General features: G+C 40.9%; 1 protein-coding gene across 3 annotated transcripts in view; it reads right to left on the reverse strand.

The window, feature by feature from the left end:
• Nucleotides 1–1,013: 1,013 nt before the first annotated feature.
• pcbp4 (poly(rC) binding protein 4) overlaps nt 1,014–22,153 on the reverse strand; it is a 40,376-nt gene continuing 19,236 nt past the window's right edge. For 2 of the 3 annotated variants that reach the window (XM_061057241.1, XM_061057240.1), the window contains exons 5-14: nt 21,832–21,948; nt 18,261–18,392; nt 16,358–16,486; nt 15,045–15,119; nt 10,986–11,057; nt 7,991–8,050; nt 7,827–7,902; nt 7,269–7,318; nt 3,853–4,022; nt 1,014–1,968 (exon numbers count right to left, since the gene is read on the reverse strand). In XM_061057241.1, the coding sequence (XP_060913224.1) occupies nt 1,623–1,968; nt 3,853–4,022; nt 7,269–7,318; nt 7,827–7,902; nt 7,991–8,050; nt 10,986–11,057; nt 15,045–15,119; nt 16,358–16,486; nt 18,261–18,392; nt 21,832–21,948 (1,227 nt within the window). In that variant the 3' untranslated portion in view covers nt 1,014–1,622. The remainder of the gene's footprint in view (nt 1,969–3,852; nt 4,023–7,268; nt 7,319–7,826; nt 7,903–7,990; nt 8,051–10,985; nt 11,058–15,044; nt 15,120–16,357; nt 16,487–18,260; nt 18,393–21,831; nt 21,949–22,153) is intronic. The other variant, XM_061057242.1, reaches the window with a different exon arrangement.

Raw genomic sequence — 22,153 nt, forward strand, 5'->3', positions numbered from 1 at the left:
GAAACCGTAGAAGGGCAAATAACGATATTTTATCTTGTTCTGCTGTGCTTTAATGTATAATGTTTTTAATAGTCAGTAGAGATAGATAGATGGATGGATAGATGAAATAAAAGAAGCCTTTCATGTTAAAAGATCTCAAGGCTCCTCCCTTTAGCCTCGCAGCTTGTTGGACTTCAGTTGAATATCACTGGAGTTGTAGGCGTGGGCTGTGTGTGTGTGTGTGTGTGTGTGTGTGTGTGTGTGTGTGTGTGTGTGTCTGTTTGAAAGCGAGTGTGTCTTTGGTAACAATGAGGACTGTGTGCACTCTCAATGTCTCACAGATCCATGATGCAGACACAGAAAAAAAAGGGAAAAAAGAGAAGAGTTAGGATGAAAGGATCCTCGCTGCCTCTCTGGAGGATGATGATGCTGCAGTGCATGCTGATGCAGAAACTGAATTCCATTTTTTACAGCATCACTGTGGCTCCCTCTCATTTTCTCCTCTCATTTCCATGCCGTTTTACTTTCTCCCGTACAAACTCCACTACTAAAATGTCTCACTGTATTTTGTCTTAAGGGACTTACAGTGAGTAAATTTAGTATACGCTGCTCTCTCCCCACAGAACGGTATGTGATTTTCTGTATTTTTTTTTGTCAGTGCACACTTGTGTGTTTTTTGGCATGCAGGCAGAACACTTTAGTCTTCTGGGGTTGCTCTGTCTCATTTTGCTCTTATTGTTTGGGGCACAGGAGCACAATGATGTGAAAGCCATCTCTCATAAATTTTGGCAAGTGGAAAGACAAGGTGCCATCAGGCCTGTCTTCAAAAAGAAAACAAAAAGAACCTGGATCCGGCTCTGAATCTCTTTGTGTCCTCGTTTTTCCTCAAACATGTGTTCATGTGCAGCTGCTGCTTTATTCATTTGACACTGATTGGGTTCAAATGCTGTTTCTACTGTCTGTGGAGGAAAATGAACAGGCTGACAAGTTTTTGTGGCACAAAAAAAAGAAAGATAAAAACTAGGACACAAATATATCCGGAAACAAAGACTTTTAATAAATGAAACAATACTAATAAATAAAGATTAAACAATTTGCACATTCAAAATAAAATCCAACAAAATGAACATAACACTGAACAGTAAAGTACAGTACCATAGCACAGATTATTAAAAAAAAAAAAACCCTCAGACATTTACAAATTTTCTTAAAAACTTCCAGAGGCAAACATAGACATTGTATAAAAGCATCATACATGAGAGCATTTGTCATCTGAGTATAATTTACAAATTTTATTGAGGGATAAATACTTGTAACTGGTCTCTAACCTGACATACACATGTGAAAACTGATATCTGAACACATGTATCTCAAGTTAGAGAACATTTTTTTTTTTTTTTTTTTAGTGATCAATAACAGTGATGAGGTGAAGATGAAGCAGTCCATCAATGCATGGGAAACTCACAAATTATCTATAACTGTAAATAACTTTTAATAGCTTTACCCACATCTCCATTGGTCTCTTCTCTGTTGGTGCGTCATAGAATAAAAGTCAAGAGCGTCTCTGCCCGCGAAATATGGCTACATCAGGCGATTGTGGAAGAACACTGCAGCTGTCATTCATCTCCAGACACGCAGCTGGATCAGTAGGGAGCAAACTTCTGTCTCTCTGGCTTTTTGATGCAGTTGGCTGTAGAGATTTTGGCGGTATAGGCAGCCAGAGTGGTATGGGAGGGCGCTGCGGTGACGGCCACAGCAGGGGCTGGGCTGGACAGAGTCAGAAAGGGGACGGACTTCACCCCCAGCAGGCCTGAGAGGGGCATGGCACCATACGGGTTGCCCAGCATATGAGCCGGGGTCAGGGCGCCGACGGTGGCCAGGGTGGGTTGGGGGGAGGCAGCTGGGGAGGCTGGCTGGGTGAAGGCCATGTTGAGGTCGACCGGAGCTGCCATGGTGGCTGCCTGGGCCGTGGATTTGGCTGTCTCTAAACTATGAATGCGGAGAGGAAGGGGAAGACATGGAGGCAAGAAAGAGAATGAAGATTAGAGGATTAAATTGTTGCTGCAACACTGTGGGAACGTTCTCATTATTAAAAGGGAACAATACTGACTCTACACATCAAGGTCTGTTAACAGGAGTTCACATGTGAACAATCATGTCTCATTGATGTCAATGGTTAACTCTTTCATTAATAAAAAAAAAAAACCTTAACATTGTTTTGTGCCCTCCCAGCAAATTAAATTTCATCCAGGCTCAGGAAAGGTTTACTGATTTTGTCCTGTACATGTGTAAGCAGTGAATGCGAACAGAGAAAGGACATCTTAGTGTTACAGTGTCATCAACATGAAGGTGAAATTGAGCCTGTAATTAAAGCCTTCCCTTATGTTTACATTTACAAATTCTAAAATGTCTGATTAAGACCAGATGTTAGACTTCTTCGCTATTTGTTTCACCATTTGATCCGTTAAATAATCCTGGAGTATCTTAAAACTTATGTTTCTATTAAAATATCTCTTTATTATTACAGCAATAGTTCATAGTTTACAGAGTAAAATATTTTCGACAGAGCAACAAATAAAGCAGCACAAATTTTCTCTGTTTCCCAAAGTATTGACAATAGTATTGAGTACCAGCTCAGATACTGTAACAGTGATGTACCCTGCACTGAAACGTGACTGTATATCTGTTTGAATGTTGTTCGCTGCCAGAAATAGTTTCGGCCAACAGTTTTCTCTTCCAGTGAGAAACATGCTGTCTTCGCTTAGAGACTATTTTTGTGGAGGAGCACAGAGGACTGATAGAGAGCTTCATCACATGGTACCAAGACAACCACCTGAAGCTCAAACTGAGAATAACCAGTGAGCTTGTGATGGACTAGCAGAGGAGCAGGTCACAATATCTCCTTTTGTTCCTGAGTTATAGATTTGGATAGTTGCCTGGGAAATGTTTTTTTGCAAACATTTAGATATCACAGTAAAGTTGATCTAAAACACTTTAGACATAAAATGTTATCACTTCACAATTTTATCCTGTTGGGCATTTGTGAGAAATGTTGTCCTAATTACCTTGCAATTTCTTGAGTTTTGTCCAAAAAAGTTTGTTGTGCGATCTACCACTCGTGAGGCAAACATAAATCAGGGGTATGTCTTTCAAATTCAGTTATTTTTTATTGAGTTTTATAATGTTTTGTACATGCAGGATGTGAAGCTAATCTAGACAAAACAAACGAGTTAATGTTCTTTTGTTCCTGACAAAGAGTAATAAACAGGACTTGAGGGTGATTGCATTAATCATTGACACAATCGTTCCTACGACAGGGTGCTCTGCATTATAATTACCAGGGGGGAGGTTTATTTTCAGTCCAAAATGAACTGAACATTAAGAAAAGAAAACAGGGTTAATATTTCATCTTTATTTATTGTCATTGTCATTATTAAAGTCACCAATTTATTATGTTGATGTTCTAATTTCTACATCGTCTCATTCATTTTTATTCCATTTACTAGTTTAACTTCTTTTATTTGTATAGACAACTTTGATAGGCTAAGATTTGTTTAGTTTTTTTTGTCATTTTATGAGCACAACAAGCTTTCGTCTTGTATTGTGTTACAATATTTAATAACCAGAATAGTTGATGAAACACAATATGCCAGAGCTGCACTGCAGACACTGAATTTCAACTAAACAGCTTCTCTGTCATGCAACACAACCAATCTCTCTCTCACTCCCTCGAGGCCAATTACCAGCTGCACAAGGACATACCTCATTATCACGTATCACTCTATCGAGTCACCTCTGACCCTTTCAACCAATGCCTCTCTCTCAGGCCTGTACTCTGCATGATTCGTTAGATTGATGTACACTGGGTCTTACCAGGAGGTAATGAGGTACTGGGCCAAGTTGATGCTGACCGGTGTTCCTGTGATGGTGACATGACGGTCACTTGTCCCGTCCAGCTGGCTGCCGATCTTTATCTGAGCTCCGGAAACCTGCCTGATCTCGTTGATCTTAGTGCCCTGCCTGCCGATAATCGAGCCGATCAGCTGCAGGAGAATAGAGATGAGACAGATCTGGTCAGCTGAACAGAAAAATGAATCATTCTATAGATGCACTGAAGAGGAATGGTTATGCTTTACAAGAAATTGGGTCAATAAATAAATAAAGCCTGAGATGGAAATGATTAAACAGACTTCAAAAGAAGAAAAAAACACAAGAACAAAAAACAGAAGTGTACAGCACTGTTCAGCTGACTTACAGCAAACCACTTCAAAAATTGAAATTACATTGTCTTCAGTGGATTGCTCATCCATCATGCATGTCAAAACCACTTATTCCCCTCTTACCCCTCCACCCCTGAGTCTCCCTTAATTGCTTCTGCACGTGCACCGGTAAAAGAGACCAGAGAAGGCACATTTGCCTCTCATTAATCTGAGTGGCTAAAAGGTTATTGATTCCTCAGAGTGGTGATGACTTCCCAAACAAATCACTTCCCAAACACACGCTGGCGAGATGCATCTCCGCACTAATGGAAAAACATAATGGGAAAATAACTCTAATATATAATGTACAGTCCCGTCGGCTTCTCTCTCTCTGCCGGGAGTAGATTAGACAATGACATGGGTTTTATTGTACTTCAAAATACATTATGACTATGTTGTGCGTTCATTAGCCAACCTGGACCCCCGCCTATTAGCACGGTTAGAGATTTAACAGAGCAAGAGTCGGAGGAGTGCATATCAGCTCAAGTGCAGGGTGTCAGGGCTCAGTGACAGGGTTATGCTGCCAGATATGCATGTGAGTGGGGCAGACAGTGATGAAGTACTTGTCGTATTTGTGTTAGTCTGCGTGTGTGTGGTGGCAGATTAACGGTGGCTGACACATAGGTAGAAATACAGACATGTGCACATACACAATGTCCATGCCGCACTTGTCCCTGCATTCCTTTCCTGAGAAGTAAGCAGCCTGTTCCACAACGTCTGATTTGTCACACAGCGACCTGGTTGGTCCGACCAGCTATTATTGGCTCAGCAGATTATTCAAGGGAGGGGGCGGAGCCAGAGAGCGACAAGCCTAAAGAGCAACTCCAGAGACAATGGCCACTACGGACCTCAAATCACAGATAACGTCCCCCCCCCACCCACTGAGACCAAGAATCTCCTCTGGACGCTGGCTTTTAAAGCAGCTGTCAATAGACGCCAGCTGTCAACAGCTCAACCACTTCGGTACTCATGACCTCAGACAACAGCATTCCTGTATGAACAACCTTAAAAAAACACTTTCAAAAATGCAGCCGGAGCTAAATAAATCACACAGGAGGCACCTCAGGTATGCTGGCTGCGGTGATTATTTTTTCCTGAGCATACAATCATTAAAGCTGCTTCTGCTCTTCATACAAGTGGCCTATATATTGTTGAGTTCCTGCTGAGGCAGTCGTTTGAAAGGACAACAGGAAGAGGGATGGGATGTTGAGGGTGCAGCCATTTTTCTTCAGGCTAAATCTTCGTCGCGCAGAAGAAATACAGTATATACTGCTGACGGGGTGTAAGCAGCTTGAAATGCATCTGTGTGTATGTGGAGAAGTCTTCTTCAGTGTTCAGTGTGTGAGCACACAGAGCCGGATTGTGTGGTCGGAGCTTGGTTGGGGGGGGGGGGGGGGGGGGGGGGGGGGGCAGGGGGTGGGATGGCTGAGGAGGCTCAGTCATGGCTGTAAGTCCTCTCTTCTGGAACAATGGCTGGAGCTTTTACAGCTGTCCCTGTCACGTATAGAACTGGACTCGCTCTGTCCTCTGATGCATTGTGCCACTCGCCACATGGGGGTTTACATAGAAGGGGGGAAAAAACCTACAGGCATTTCAGAAATGTGGCTGAGGGGTAGTGCATGTACCCTTTACAGTACAGGGAAAACTAATCAATCTCTTTTCTGGATTTTAAATTGAAAAAAGTCACTCAAAAGTATTTTAATGACAGAAATGACTCGGTCGTCTTTGTTGAAACGTACAATGGAAACTGCAATATAGGGCTGATAATGTTTAAAAATACCCTTTAGGAAATGTAAGAAAACTACAAAACAACTGTTAATACACCAGTGTGCCCCCCTGTTATCCTCTGGAATATGTTTCTTAACATGAGCGTATTTTTATTATTTTGTTACACCACTGTTGTACAAATCTGCAATTACAAACAAACAATCAAGAAAAGACACCATTTACTACCGTCTGAGTGACTGAGCTAAAAACTACAATGCCCAGCTGTTTAATGAAATGTTTTATTTCTTTATTAGGAAGTTATTAGCTTGATGGAGTCAGAGAGTATTAAGAGATAAACTAACACATTGTCGTAGACTCATTTTTTAGAACAATATTTCCTTCTTCTGGATGATTGTGGCTGTGTTCTGTACCGGGGATAACATCTCTAGATGAAGTCATACATTATAAATGGAGTCACTAATTTTCTCTCAGGAGAGAGCTTTCCTTCTCTTTTTTTTTTTAGATAATTAAATTCAATAAGGAAGTAAATAACTGCAATTGAAAGCCAGATGCTTTCTGTCGAAAAGCAGCCGATGTATTGGGAACGGGTATAAGGGAAACTGAGTGTGACTTTCATTTAAAGTGAACCTCTGGGGGCGCTAGATGTACACAAACTGCAGTCCTTGATGCAGCGGCTGTGGGTTCGAATCCTCAGCCCTTTGTTGCATGCCATCCCCCACTCTCTCCTCCCCCACTCTCTCCTCCCAACATGCCCTGTATCTGTTCAGCTGTCCTATCCAATAAAGTCAAAACTGGCCCCCAAAAAATAAAAGTAATCCTCTGTATTTATGATTTCCACTCTCAGATCGGAGAGACATCTCATCAGACCCTAGCGGAGGCTAAGGCTAAGTGAAGAGAGGAAAGGATCTTTGTCTGTTTTCTTATTGGCTGTTTTGACAGCAGACAGCCTCTAAGTAGGTCAGGGAACATGAGAGGATTTACTGAGCACTCATGGGAGTCACTCTAAGACACTGCAACTGCAGCACAGACAATAATGCCAAAGGATCCATATCAGCTCAGAATCCCTTTAACCTTGGGTTAGTCTGAGGTTAGAATAATGGGGATAATTAGGAAGTTGCCAACATGTCTCCCATCTCTTTTGAAGGCTCTGCAGTTGCAGCTACTGCATCTAAAATCCCTGCTCCTGTGCTCTGAACATCTGAGATGAGCGACGATTTCCTGTTTTTTTCCTCCTTGTCGAAAACACCCCCACAAACAACCCAGAGAATAAACAGTGTAAAAGTAAGTTGTTGTTCTCCTTACATCATTGGGAATAAGCAGCTCCTGAGATGTCTGAGAATTGGAGTCCATCCCTGATGAGAGAAAATACAAGCATCCACTGAATAAAATTGACATATCAGACATTTTATTATTCATTCGACTCTTTTAGTCAGTGAAGCCTCACAAAAAACACTATTCACGAGCCGGTGAAAAAAACCTAAAACCTTTGAGCTGAGAAGTGCTAGATATAGCAAAGCAGTTAATTTCCATTTTAATGGACTGATGTTTAACGCCGCACTCATTCTTTTCTGTCCCCCAGTTCTCTGACTCTGCCGAATGTATCATTTCACATATAATAGTTTCTATGAGCGAGCTATAAAGCCCCTTCTCCTCCCTCCTCACTGACACAAGCTCATAATCAGTGCGGCTAATGTAAGCGATTCTTTTCTTCTCATGTCTAATACAGGTCGAAAATCGGAGACAAGTTGCAGATAAAAGAGCAGCGCAAAGAAGACAGCCAAGGCAGTTCTCTTTCTACCATTCGATTGTCTGTCAGACAATCCAGAACTTACAGTGACTTATTTTTAGAGCTATACATACCAGGTATCATGGTGGAAGCGGGCTGGGCCATGGGACTCAGGCCTTGCTGCATAGACAGCTGATGTAGCTTAGCCAGCTGCAGAACAGAAAGCAGAGCATAATGCACTAAAACCATCAACTACTCATGCTGTATTCAATTAATATATTTCCACAAATGGCCGTACCTCTGAGTGTGGAATGCCATATTGGTTTTGCAAAGTGTAGGCCTGGAACAGTAGAGCATCCTGCATTAGGTAAATTACAGCAATAAAACATCACACACAGGCCATAAATCTGCAGCCTCTTAATGGAAGTGCCTCATTGTCAATACAAGCCAGTTCTTTACAATAAGAAAAATTAGTTGTTATGGTTCAGCCCTGAATTTATACAGAGGAGGAGGTGTTCCATCACACTGAGCACATTTGATGGCTTACATCTACACGTCTGTCTCGGTGCAGACAGAAACCAGAGTTTGAGTGTTATTTCGTCCAGGTTTTGGAAATAACGTCAGAGTTTCTGCCTCCAACGGGATGAAATGTAGGTTAATGGAAGTTTGTTCTCCCAGCATAAAAGATGAAATATAAAATATTTAGCAGGAACATTTCTTTCTAGACAGAGTGTACCCGCTACTTGGTTGATTCCACAGACCTCAGTGTGGGCATCTTTTAAGGACTGTTAAGTCAATTTTGTGAGAAGTTTTGGAGGACTGTCCTGACAAAAAAAAACAACAACTTCATTTTGGTATACTCAGGCATTTTCATTTTTTCTTCTTCTTCTTTTTCTTTTTAAGTTATTTAAATTAGCTTTAACTTCAAATGTATGGGGCTCAATAGCAACATCACTGCTGATAATGATGAATGCATAATAAACCATTCTTTTATTTAAACCATTTATAGAGCAAAGAGAAGTGTAGTGTGTCCTTCTGAAAAGTGAACTTACTAAAGTTCAGGATCAAAGAATGAACTTATTACTTATTACTCAGATGAATAACAGAAATCCAAATGACCTATTTGTTATTGAGGTAGATAAAGTGTCCATCATCAATCACAGAAACAGAGAAAATAAACATCAATTACATTTAATAATCACATTCAAGTATTTTATTTAAATAAAAACAGACACCATGAAGCTATCAGGGCAAATAAAGCTCAATATACGACAAGAGGTAAATCATTCAAGTGAATTGCCCCTTTAGGAGATTTGTTAAAAGTACTTATTAGATGCAAATAGTTCCTGTCTTCAGCTGTAACTGGTGTTTAACACGATCCTGCCAATTCGCTGTAAGTCATGTAAAATTCAGGGCAGAAACCGTCAATCAATGCAAATAGTTTCTTTCCCTTCTTATTGAAGATGGATTGTTATTTATTCATGTAAAAACGCTAAGAAACAATCGCCATTATTTGACCTGTATTTGCTCCGTATGTTGCAGAAATGTCTCTCGCTCATTCTTACTCCTTTCATCGTCTCCGCTCTACCTGCAGCTTCACCCCTCCCCCCTTACACTGAATAATGCAGACTCACATATGTTAACCCCCTTTTCTCTCCCCAACACAATCGCACCCACTGAACCCTCACTTCATCTATCTATCCATCCATTTATCTATCTATCTATCTATCTATCTATCTATCTATCTATCTATCTATCCATTTATCTATCTATCTATCTATTTATCTATCTATTTATCTATCTATCTATCTATCTATTTATCTATCTATTTATCTATCTATCTATCTATTTATCTATCTATCTATCTATCTATCTATCTATCTATCTATTTATCTATCTATCTATCTATTTATCTATCTATCTATCTATCTATTTATCTATCTATTTATCTATCTATCTATCTATCTATCTATCTATCTATTTATCTATCTATCTATCTATCTATCTATCTATCTATTTATCTATCTATTTATCTATCTATCTATCTATTTATCTATCCATCCATTTATCGATCTATTTATCTATCTATCTATCTATTTTTATCTATCTATCTATCTATCGATCTATCTGTCTACCCGTAAATCCATCCATCCATCTGTCCATCCACCTATCTTTCTATCCATCTGTCCATCCATCTGTCCATCCACCTATCTTTCTATCCATCTGTCCATCCATCTGTCCATCCACCTATCTTTCTATCCATCTGTCCATCCATTCATCCATCCATTCATCCATCTGTCCATCTATCAATCCATCCATCCATCTTTTTATCCATCCTTCAATCCTTCAATCCGTCTGTCCATCCATCCACCCATCTCTCCATCTGTCCATCCATCTATCTTTCTATCCATCTGTCCATCCATTCATCCATCCGTCCTTTCCTCCATCTATCTGTCCATCCACCTATCTGTCCATCTATCGATCCATCCATCCGTCTTTTTATCCATCCATCCGTCCGTCCGTCCATCCACCCATCTCTCCATCTGTCTCTCACTCTGTCGGTCTCTCTCTCTCTCTCTCTCTCTGTCTCTGTCTCTGTTCTAATTCAATTCTTCCTGACGCCAGCAGTCTGGCTCGTATTCCTACGAGGTCATAAAGTGAAGAGGAGATCCTGACCATTATAGTGCATCAGTGCATCACAGCTTTGTTTTTATTAGGGGGAAAAACAAACAAAAACAGATCAAATCGGAGGCAATAATCCCCTCATTTACAGCATGAGTGATCAAAACTGTTAACTTTTTAAAAATCATTATTCATGATTACTTTCTTTTTTTTTTTTTCAATCTAAGCCTGATTTGTCATAGGCTTATGTTCCCGTTCTGATATTATGACAGCATCTGCTATTGCTGTCATGGGAGGAATATCCGTAAAGCTGAAATGTTTCTGGTGCAGAGCTGGCCAGGACAAAAAAAGAAGCCGGCGGAGCTGTGGTGGTGCTGTGTGATGGCATCGAGTTTCAGGAGGGGGTTATAGCTCTTATGACAGGGGGGGAGAACAATAGCTACAGCTTACGTTCAGCTGTTGTTTTTAATGCCTTGCGCCAGATGATGGACTGTGTAAATTTGGACATGCAACATAAGCCCTCGCTCTCACTCACCACTCAGATCCACACAGACCTTAAAGTGATTCCTGCAGTTCACCATGAAGTTAAAGATCAATGTTTGAGAGATGTGAGCAGATTTTTAAAGAGAGGTTTTCTGAAATTCAGAGGAACGGAGTTTTCAACCAGTTACCTGTTGTAGGTCCAGGCCCCCCTGGGTGACTGAGTACAGAGGGTGGGGTGCAAATTCTGACGCCTCAAACACCTACAACACATGAAAGAAGACATGACAAATATATCGGTCATCACTGAAATACCTTCACGTTTATATAAGACCTAGGTGATATGGACCAAAGAATGATATCTCAATATTTTTAAGCTGAATGGTTCATGATACAGATCTCTTTTTTTTCTGTGAAGGAAAAACATGAACAAAGTTAGTTCAAAGTCAAATCCACATGAGCCAAATGTCACGCAGGCATTTTTATTTACAGCCTGCAGCACAATGTCAACATGGACGTGAAATATGATGTAAAAATGAGCTACCAGTTTGTGAAAAATTAATTATATTAAATTAAAATGCTCCCTTGTATCTGTCCCTATTAAATAAACCATAAATCAATCAAATAAAATAAATAACAAATGTTCCTTTCCAGCATAAACACATTCACACAGCTGTGTTTTTTGTTATGAGAGCAGTTTTTTGCATTTCCCTGGTGGAGGAAGAGAGGCGGTGCAGGGTGAAGAGAGACAGACAGTGAGAGGAGAAAAAAGGGCAAACAGGCGGCTCTACAGAAGAAACGTATAATGTTACATTAACGCAACATAATCTATATGGATATAAGATACTGTCTTACCCTGTATCCTACTAATCAATATATTGATTGATGTTAAATACTTGATGTGTTGCCCAGCCCTAGCTTATATCAGCTTACAGTCTTTACTTTAGCAATCAGAGTTGTGATAGTGTACATATGTGCTCACTGGCTAAAACCCTCTTTAGTAAATGTGACATAAAAATAATGACTTATTACTTCCAATTCCACATTTTTTAAGGCTTTCAGTGCAGATCAAATTTGTCCTGAGATGGTCTCTGGAGGCTGCATTTCTGACACTATAGCACACCTAACAGGCTTATAGGCCATGACTCATCCTCAGACCCTTTCCCATTCCACTTCATTTCCTCCTCTGACAAATTATACAAACATCCCTTATCACTGCGCAGCCTTCATTAAAGCCTCTCCCAGTGACCAGTGCCTCGCCCCGGGTTTAATTTGATAGCTTATTACGGGGAATATCAAAAACACAAAGCCATTCGGTAAATTGAGCGGAGTCTGAGGCAGCACAAACGCCGTCAGAACTGCTGACAGCTATGCAGAATATCTGGCTGCTGCTGGAGCTGCAGGAGACGGCAGGCAGACCCCCAGGCTCACTCCCTAATCTTGTGACTTGCTCCATGGGAGGGCGGATATCTGTCCCTTCTCAAACAGCCGCATCTGCACCACTCAACCCCACACTCACGCACACACACACTCAAAAACCCAATCCCCCACCAAGGAGCACCCGCACGAGTAGTGTTTCCACACGAGCCAAGAAAAAACATCTGATCAATAATGAAACCCTCTCCCTGACTTCATTCCCATTGATTTTGAGTTTTGTGTAGGCTTTGAAAGTTAGCATGTCAGCCGCAAATGCTAATCTCCTGGTCTTGAAAATTGAAAGCCACATTAGCATTATGGAATCTGTTCTCCAACCTTTGACAAGATGTGGCAAACAGTCTTGTTGTATTTAATGTATAAGCTTGTGTAAGTTTGTACAAACCGATGTGTCTACTCTGCATACAGGAGCCTTGTATTTATGTACCATCCTAAATCAATGAGACACACTGAGACTCTTTCACAGTCGGTACTGTTTTGTTTGGCAACCTAAAAGAGCATGTTTTGTTGTTGTCTAAATTGGCTCTGTATTGCTTTATTTTTCTTACTCCTTTTTGTCTTCCTTTGCCCATGAGCGGTGGGTGTTTCCTTTGTAACTGTGCTGATTGAGTGGTTAAACTCAAAATGTATGAATACAATCCCCCCCACAAATAAAAACACCAACTGAGATATCACTACAATTACAAAATGGATTTTCACAAGGTTAAGTAGATCCATGGCACCCAGAGGTTGAATCCTCAGATCGCAATGATGCCCTTACGCACTGTTTCCGTCAAAATCAGGTCAAAGTTTTAATTGGTTTTGTTGCTCCACCGTCAAGGTGACAATACAAAACGAGTCCGCTGATGTTAGCTGGTTTTAAGGTAAATGTTTTAAAGACTGTAGATATGAGTGTTGGTTTAGCTCAGTTGGCAGGGCAGGCGTCCCGTGAGGAACTACAGGGGCTCTAGTCCTGTTTGCACTGGTCACAGGTTCGACTCCTGATCTGGAGGCTGTTTGGTGCGTGACTTCCCCAACCCTTTCTCCCTACCTTCCTCTATATATCTGTGCTGTCAAATAAATGCCCAAAGCCCAAAAAGTAATCTTGAAAAAAAAAAAAAAACACCTCTACAGAATGAGCTGCCCTATAATCGACTTGTTTTACACCACTACAGTGGCAGCGGTGGGAGACAAATAACAATAGAGAAATGATCAATCTCCTCAATGAATGTTCTTGTTTGCTTTGTCGGTCATATAGATGTATTCATCATTACTGAATAAAAAGTCCCCATAAGAGCTTCAAAACAAGAGATGTAAATGTGTCAGAAGATAACTTAAGTGCCATGTATGAGGATCTGAAATGATCTTTCTGAAGGGCCAGAGGTGAAAGTCATTGACATTTACAACTATGTTATCAATCACCAGGTAATGTGTCCATTTAATCATACAATGATCCAACCCAGGCACTGCATCGCGTTCTTTAAGCCTCAACCTCCACATCTCGTCTGGCCAAACGAGAAACTGTGACTCATAAAATAATAATCAAGGCATATACCCTCAGCTCTTTGAAAGTTACATCCCCGATGTTATAAAAGATCTAATAAAAGCTTGGCATGAGAAGAGCACCAACCAAGGCTTTCCGTGTACAAAGGCACACCAAGTGTCCCATAGCTTTCCTCTTCGTCCTGCTGATGCAGCTCGTCTTATTGCCTGTATCCACTTCAGTCTTTGTAAAGGTTCAGTTTTACTGTCAGGCAGCTTACAAATACTTAGCTTCGGGTTCTTAACCCTGCCTGTAGTGCATCCAGCCACTCAGCAGATTTCAGACCACTGTTGTTATTGTTTTTTTGTTTTCTCTGAAAAATAGAGAAACCAAGGATCCTTCACAGAATACAGAGTCAATTCAGAGCTGTGAATTGTTTTCCCCCTCTGGATGTGGTGGGACTTCATTGTTTTCTATCTTTATTGGTAGCACTGCAATGAAACTGAACAAAGCATATTCATGTTTCCCACTGAATCAATTGCAACATCTTTGGTCATCCATCAACTTTTCTTCTGTCTCCACCCACAGGTCAAAATGTTAGTAAATATAACTCTGGTTTAAATATGAGGAAATAAGAACTGCTGTAAAACTTGCTATTCAACATGTTGACATTTCTTTTGTATGTCCATCAACCAGGGATGTTCTCATCACTCTCAGCTATACTATGTGTTAAGTGCTAAGTTAGGATGCTAATTATTCTAAAGGATGAAGGACTAGAATAGTAAACAAGGTACTTGCTAAACGTCTGTATGATGGCATACTGTAGTAATTGGAAGCAAGATTTTCAGAGCTACCAGCATGACTGTAGACTCCTGATTGTTTTGACCCAAATGTAAACATCTTAGTTTGTAAAAATCAATACTTGTCTTTGAGGAATCCAGTCCATTATTCTTTCATTAAAAAGTATCAAGAACACGGGCTGTAAGCCTTTTTATCCTTTTATGTTAAACTTTGTCCAAATGACAGAAAAAGACGAGCAAGATCCTCACCTTATCAACCTCTTTTTAATTTTACTTGAATAAGCTCACACCTAATATTTCGCCCTTTTAAAATCTTCTTCAGCATTTTTAATGTTGTTTGCCGTACACAGAACAACACTAATAATTACAGCCGAACTACCTTGAAAGTTCTCTTATTGTTCCCACAGGAAGCAGGATTCATACTCTGCTTTACTAACCCCCCGTTAAGCCCCTAGAACGGCAAACGGGGATTCAGCTCACAGTGTGAGAATCACTCTGCTGTGTGTATCATGATGGACTGAGCCTCGTTGTGTGTTAAGGTCTCACTCTCTCACCTGATTCCCTGCGATGAGGACAGTAGCTGGTGAGGGGCTCGGCCGATAGGGGATGGTGGCACCCTTTGGGGGAGACTATGGATTCAGAAACAAAGACAACAGTCAGGGGTGTTTGATGTCCTCCACAGTAACTTTACAGACATGAAAAAAATATTCTCATCCCCTGAAATCTCCACAGCACCACAAAAGTGAAGCAATACGGAATAGAAATACTGTTACACTACATAAAGAGACACTAACAATTGATGACAAACTGAAGTGCTAATGACACGGGCATTATTCCCTGCCTTGTTTCTCTTTTGATTATATTACTCATTCATTGAAAAATGAAAGTGTTGGAGTGAGAGCTCTTTGTGGAGAACAGCTCTGAGCTTCAGTTTACATTGGCGCTGCAGGCTCTGCAGTGGTTCAACCTCTGGATAAATCAAGAATTCACTGACAAGAAGAAATGTGAAGATAAAATACTTCAAACACTAATAAAAAAAAGGGGGATTATACAGTGTACATGACACTGTATATCTTATCAAGTGGCTGCAATGTTGGTGATACTGTTTCGGGATTTCAAATGTAGAGCATCTTTTCTGCCGCAGCAGTCACAGCAAATTCTTTGTATAACTTTGCATAATTTAAATCTTGGAGCCAAAAGCAAGCGGCCGCTGGTACAGAATCCTAATGAAAGTTGGAAGCCTTTGAAGAAAGCCCTGGAAAACTGGATCAAACTAGCAATTAGTCAGTCAGGTCCAGCTGCGATGCTAAAACAAAAAGGACTTGTGCACTTCCATGAACACACAGGGAGAAACTGTGCTCGGGGTTGTTTTTTTTTTCTCTCATCTCCTCCTCGATTTTCTCAAGAGAGCTGTTGTCCAAAGGTGGACAGATTTCACTGCGGGGCGGTTCGTTTTTTTTCTTAGCAGCTTAGTGTCCTCTCCGACAATATCGAGCTCTGACCTGAGCGGCACCTTTTCAGCTCCATGTGATGTCTTAACCCGGCAGATTAAAGCACAGGAGGTCCAAACACTAAAGGAACAGCGCACGTCCTTTATGTAAGATGAAGATAGCGGAACAGACTGCCTCTTCTGTAGCACTCGATATCTAGTCGACTTCTTTCAGAGAGAGCATTACATAACACAGAAGGCTAAGACAGCCTACTAAAAATGCAATAACTTCTGCTGCAGTGGAATAGACAATGACTGGGGAAATGAAACATGCACGTTAACAGCAATTATTTCCATCACGTCGCAGCAGCGGCGGCGGGCAGAGCTCTGACAAAATGTCAGCTAGGTGAATGAAAAGAGGAATGGGACACTTCCTACCTCCAGGATTACCGTGCAGATGAGTTTGACACACTGGATTACAGACTCCTGATTCCCAGATATCGTCACCCCTCTCTCAGTAGAGTTGGGCAGCAAATCCCCTGCCACCTGTATCTGAGCTCCGGTGCTCTGCAAATGATAGGGGTTTAAAAAAAAGAGATTAAGTTTGATTCCACTGATTAGACCAGGGGTGATTATATACAGACATGGCAGTGTTCTGGGTTTCCTCTGCTGGCTCTGCTGACCTTATATTTTCCCGCAAATACCGGCAAAAACAAGACTTAGTTTGTTGAACGTCAAGACCGGATAGGTTACAAAAAGTGAAAAGTCATCTGATTCTCACAATTCTAGCTATTTCATTTCTAATAAAGCATGTCTGCAGGCATGAAGCAGTGCCTTTTTTTTTTAATCTGCACTGTCGATGTCTGTATCAGACTGCAGTGTTTCTGGAGGCTATTGTTGAACCACACACATAACAAAATGCTTCTATATGAGCGCTTGTGTCCTCTAGCAACCAAACAAAACAAATCTGTAACTGAAACAAACTTGGGTTATGTACGGGACAATAAAAAAGCGTCTTACCACAGAAAATGAGAGGGACTCTATTTGTGGATCAGTACAAAGCTAAAGTTACAGAGTCAGATGTCTCTGGCAGCAGAGCTCTGATCAGTCTAATCCTGATGTTTGAACTGAGCATCAGTGTAGTCAGGAGGTTTTCTCTTTTAAAGTCGACACTGCTGAGTCATACTGAGCGTTGTATGAAGTGAATCTATCCAGGCTGCATTGTCTTCTAATTATGTGCTGTAATAGTCTAAATCCATGACGTGGTCCAGTGTAAGTGCACACGTTGGATAGATTCTTTGGACTGGATCAAATCTTTATTTGGGATCTTAGTCCACATAGGAAGAATACCACTGACTTTGATCCCAGACCTGTCATTGTTGAACTTAAATTAGCGGACTTCTTATCATATAGAAATGTGTCTCTACCGCTTTGCGCCTGAGTGCCCTCTTAGATGGGCTGATAGCAGGTCTCTGGGGGTTATCAGAGCTGGACTGCTAACTAAGAGCGACGAGGCTTTTTCAATCCAAGTCCTAAACTCTGCAACGACTTACTTTCTGAATTCTAGTTTGCTATATGTATATCACCGCCCTATAATTTCTCTCCTTTAATTATTGTCTTACTTCCTGAAGTATCTCAACAGCTGAGGGAAAATTCAAACTGCCACACAATCATCTTTTTAAGCAAATTCATTGAAAGAGCTTCAAACTCTGATTTTGAAAAATAACAAAGGGGAAATGTATTTTTTTTTTGGTTGATTTAACCTTTTTTTAACCAGGTAATTAACCCATTGAGATCAAGGTCTCTTTCACAGTGGTGACCTGGCCAAGAAGGCAGCGGCACACGTCATAATAAACATTACATTAAGATTAAGATCTCCATTTTCGCATTGTCATGATGACTGTGTTAGCCTGCCTCTGTTAGCATTTAGCACAATGCATCAAAGTGTGTCAACAGCCAGTACAGACACACATGGTTGCTATCATTATGTACACTCTTTAATCACTTCTTTATAAATATGTTTGTGCATCTTCGTGGGTTTTTTATTATATCTGAATCAATCTTTCTGCAACATTCATCATTTTTTAAGCTTTGTAGATAATTAAGATCAGCACCTTAAACATGTTATATGTGGACTGTAACTGACTTGTTTCTGAATAGAGGCATCTTGTACGGACCTCTGATAGGGCAAAATACACAGCAGAGCAGAAATGATATATCTCTCCTCTCTAGCTGCAGTTGTTTTTTCCCCACATCTGCGGGAGCTTTGTTTTCATCGTATTTCAGTGTTGAACCTTCCTGGAAGAAGAGGATGGAGTAGATTTGCGTTCTGGCTGCTCACCTCTCTGATCTCCTTTATCTTTGCCCCTCCCTTCCCGATGAGAGAACCACACTGGCTGGCAGGGATGACCAGCCGCAGGGTGACTGGTGGCTTGGAGCTGATGGTGCCGTTGGCCACCAGCGCAGTCAGGTCCTGGAGGGAGATATGAGCATAGAGGAAAAGTGGTGAGATGTAGGAGAGAAATGGGAAAAAGATTCCCAGTGGAAACGGATCAAGCAGGCGGAGTGAAGAAGGAAAGGGACAAAGAGAAAAGCCACTGGAGGGATTAACTCCAACAATTAGGACAGTGCAGAAATGATTTGAGTCTGGCTCATTTTATTCTGTCTATTTGGGATTCACATTTACCCAAACACACTTTCAATTTCAGTTTCATCAAGTCTTCAATCATTAAGAAACTTGGCTGACAGTTTTGAATATTGGAAATCAAACAGCAAAAATGTGAGTGGATCGCCAATTATGCTGAATCATGTTGAGCCAAGGCAACATATCACCGCCTATTAGCATTACCTCAGCAGTATGAAGTCCAAAGCAGGAACCCTACACACAGCAGCCAAGCTCACTTTAGACTGAATCGAAACGAATTGAACAACAGAAAGAAAAAAAGCCAACGGGATCCATACTGGAAGTGTCAGGTGGAGCTTTGGTTGGGAGGCAGCGTGAGCAAAGAACCAATCCAGCATTTGCACCTAATTAACTCCTGCATGCAGATTTTTCACGTATGCTCAAATCCATAGGAGGCTGACTGGTAATGTATGCAATCCCGTCCATCGTGGTTCTCTGAAAAGCTGTAAAATCCTCATATGAGAGGCTTAAAGGGGAAACAAAAACCATTGAGCGTTTAGTGCTTTGTGCCTTTCAGTCGGCTACAGAAGACTGATACATAGCACCTTCTGCAAGCAGCCTGAAACTAGTCACCTTGGGATTTCTCTCCGGACAAATCTTTTGAAATCAACTGAATGTGTGCATTTTTATGAAAAGCGCTTATTTTGATTTGTGAGTCATTTTCAAGGTTACAGGAGAAGATTGTTACATTCACGCAATATTGTGCTGTTATTTTCAATCGCTAAAACGTCTTTTCTGATAGTTCAAATAACTGCCATGCGATACATTTCATTCTAGAGGTAATGTGCTTTCATGTGTCCTTGCTCGGAGTTTGAGTCTGAGAAAATGAACGCTTACAAAAGAAAACAAGTTAGCTTAGCCTATCATAAAGCCTGAAAAAAAGCTACTAACAGCTGGCAACAATCTGCCCACCTCTCATGTTCAAAAAGTATCGCATGACAACGTGTTTGTTGTTACATCTGTGCCAGACCTAAAGTCAGCAGAAGGTGTGGTTTTATGGGGCTAAACTAGACTAAGTTATGCTAACTGTCTCTCGGCTCCAGCTGCCTGTTTACATCACATAGTGTTGAACAGTTCTTTTGAATGTATATACTTGACATAAAGTGGGGATAATAACTTGTGAACATAGAACATTGAATGAAAGATTCTCTTAAAATTCCCCATGTTTGATAGAGAAGGGAAGTAAATGACAAATTTGAATAGGGAGATTTCAGTGGCAGGCTGTTCTGAAGGAAAAACATGCCCATACCTCTTCCATGTAATCTACATGTATATATATATTGTTCATTTATTGTACAGACTGGTGAGTTTATGTCTGAACAGAATAAGGATCGAGAAGCTCACTGCTGCTGTATTTCACAGTGCAGGTAAAGCAAACATCCTGCTTCTCTGCTGTGGGTGGAGACTGAGCTTTTAATTAATGAACTGTGTCTCTCTGTGAAGCTTTGAAATGTAAATAAGATCCACTGCCTCCCTTCTCATCAGAGCTCAAACAACAACAAATATGTGACAGAATGCAGAGCACGCTGCTTGTTTTTGAACAGTTTGTGTTTGCAGTAAAATTGCAACATTTTGACTTAAGAAGGGGACAGTGTGGATGTGTAACCTCGGGGGATTTAACTTGTGAAGAGAAACTGCATAATGCTTCCGATAACCGTAAACCTTAAATTTAAAAAGCGTATTCTGATGTGGCTCTTGTGCGTCTCTGCTCCGTGTCTATATTTAGTGAGGCGGCTCAGGCTCTCTGACGTCTCGTCTCATTAGTAGCTCGTCTGTACAATCACAAGACTCTGGGCGTCATTTTCTGGATTTGATCTAAAAATATGAGCCTCGACTTAACAACTGTGAACACTCGCATACTTTACTGTGCCATCTTTGCAAACAGAGCGAAATGGCGGAAATAAGACAGCGGGTTATGAGAGCACTGCCACACAAAGGGCTGCTCGGGCTTAAATCCCTAAAGCATATTACATTGCTGGTGGGTTAGAACCCCAATATAGACAGATTAAGCAGCTTTCATGCATGCTGTGCCTCAACATCTCGAAAACAAAATACATGTATGATACAGTTTCTGTATTTAGTGTGTTATTAGAATATCTCTTTCACATTGTTGGATCACTTCATTTGCATAAACTTGCACTCATGAGGCAGCAGTTGGGGGGGGGGCTCTTCCTCAATAAAACGCAGATAAAACACACAATTTGAACAAGTGATCATCTGCCAAATAAAAGAAGTGAGTGAGCGTGTGCTCCTGTGTACTCGCGAACCATCGAGACAGAAACAAACGCCAAGTCTAATACTCAGTGGCCAAAAAGCATATTATTCTCCTTTGTTTTTAATTAAAGGTGTCACACAAACAATAACTCAACTATGGTGGAAGTGGCGCGCTGTGGGTCAGCCAACACGTTGCCACGGCAACTCAAGAGGTTGAAAAGAGGTGAGTGTGAGCGATCTTTAATGAATCCTGCTCTGTGCTCCCAGCCAGCGTGTGTTTACTGAAGACTGTCGACCTGAGCAGGGAACACCTGTTTTATTGCCAGAGTCCGCAGTGATGCTGAATCAGAGTGCAGACAGCTCCTCACTCTGCCATTTTAATTAGTGCGCTGATGGACAGTCACCATGGAGATACAAAGCAGGAGGAACCTGTCGTCTATAGGTCATTAGAAGGCGATAAGGATATATACAAATCCCTCTCAATAACAGGTACAAATAAGCTTCATTTAGCGCTCAGTCTGATAGGTGAAATGGCCCAACAAACAACTCATTTACTGTAAAACACACATCACATCTTCACTCCACCAACACTCTCTCTGAAATGGCTTTACAACAGCAGCTAAATCCACTTATCCAAAATTTTCCTCTGCACTGTAATCATATCTGAAAGCACATGGAGTGCTATGGAACACGGCTAAAGTTTTTCCTTCCATCACTTCAGTTTTTTAGAGTATAATCAATACCCATAAAAGCCCATTAGTGGTGATGTCAAGATGAAGATCAGGAAATGATTTCTTGTAATAACCCGGTGAAATGGCTTCTTACAATTTGTTTTTACCTCTCACAAACAAATTATTTGGGCTTCAAGAAGACTTTAACAACTTACGAAAACTTGCAATGTATATTTTCTGATTGCACCATGACTGATTTCATCTGTTAAAAAAAACCAAAAAAAAAAACCTTTGAGGCCGAAGTCCTTGGTTGAGTTGATTTCAATTATGCATGTGACAGTTACCTCCTCCAATTTGTACGTGATCATGGTGAAAGCTCTGAAGACGCAGTCTGTGGAGCCGGTGATGGTGATGATTCTCTCTGGACAAGAGCCCTCTGAAATGTTGACCCGAGCACTGCTCTGTGGAGACACAGGTCAGTTTGATGTTAGTAGAAATACAGTCATTATTGTTATAATTTTAAAATGAGATTAAGATGAAGACATTGGCAACAGTGAATATGAAGCTAATTTAAAGCAAGCAGCATGCTAATTAGCTTAGCTTGGTTTAGCATGAGGACCAAGCAGCAACCTCTGGTGTCAGAAAATGAAGCTAATGCAAAAGTGC

The sequence above is a fragment of the Labrus mixtus genome, chromosome 15 (assembly GCF_963584025.1).
Source record: "Labrus mixtus chromosome 15, fLabMix1.1, whole genome shotgun sequence".
Lineage (NCBI taxonomy): Eukaryota > Metazoa > Chordata > Actinopteri > Labriformes > Labridae > Labrus > Labrus mixtus.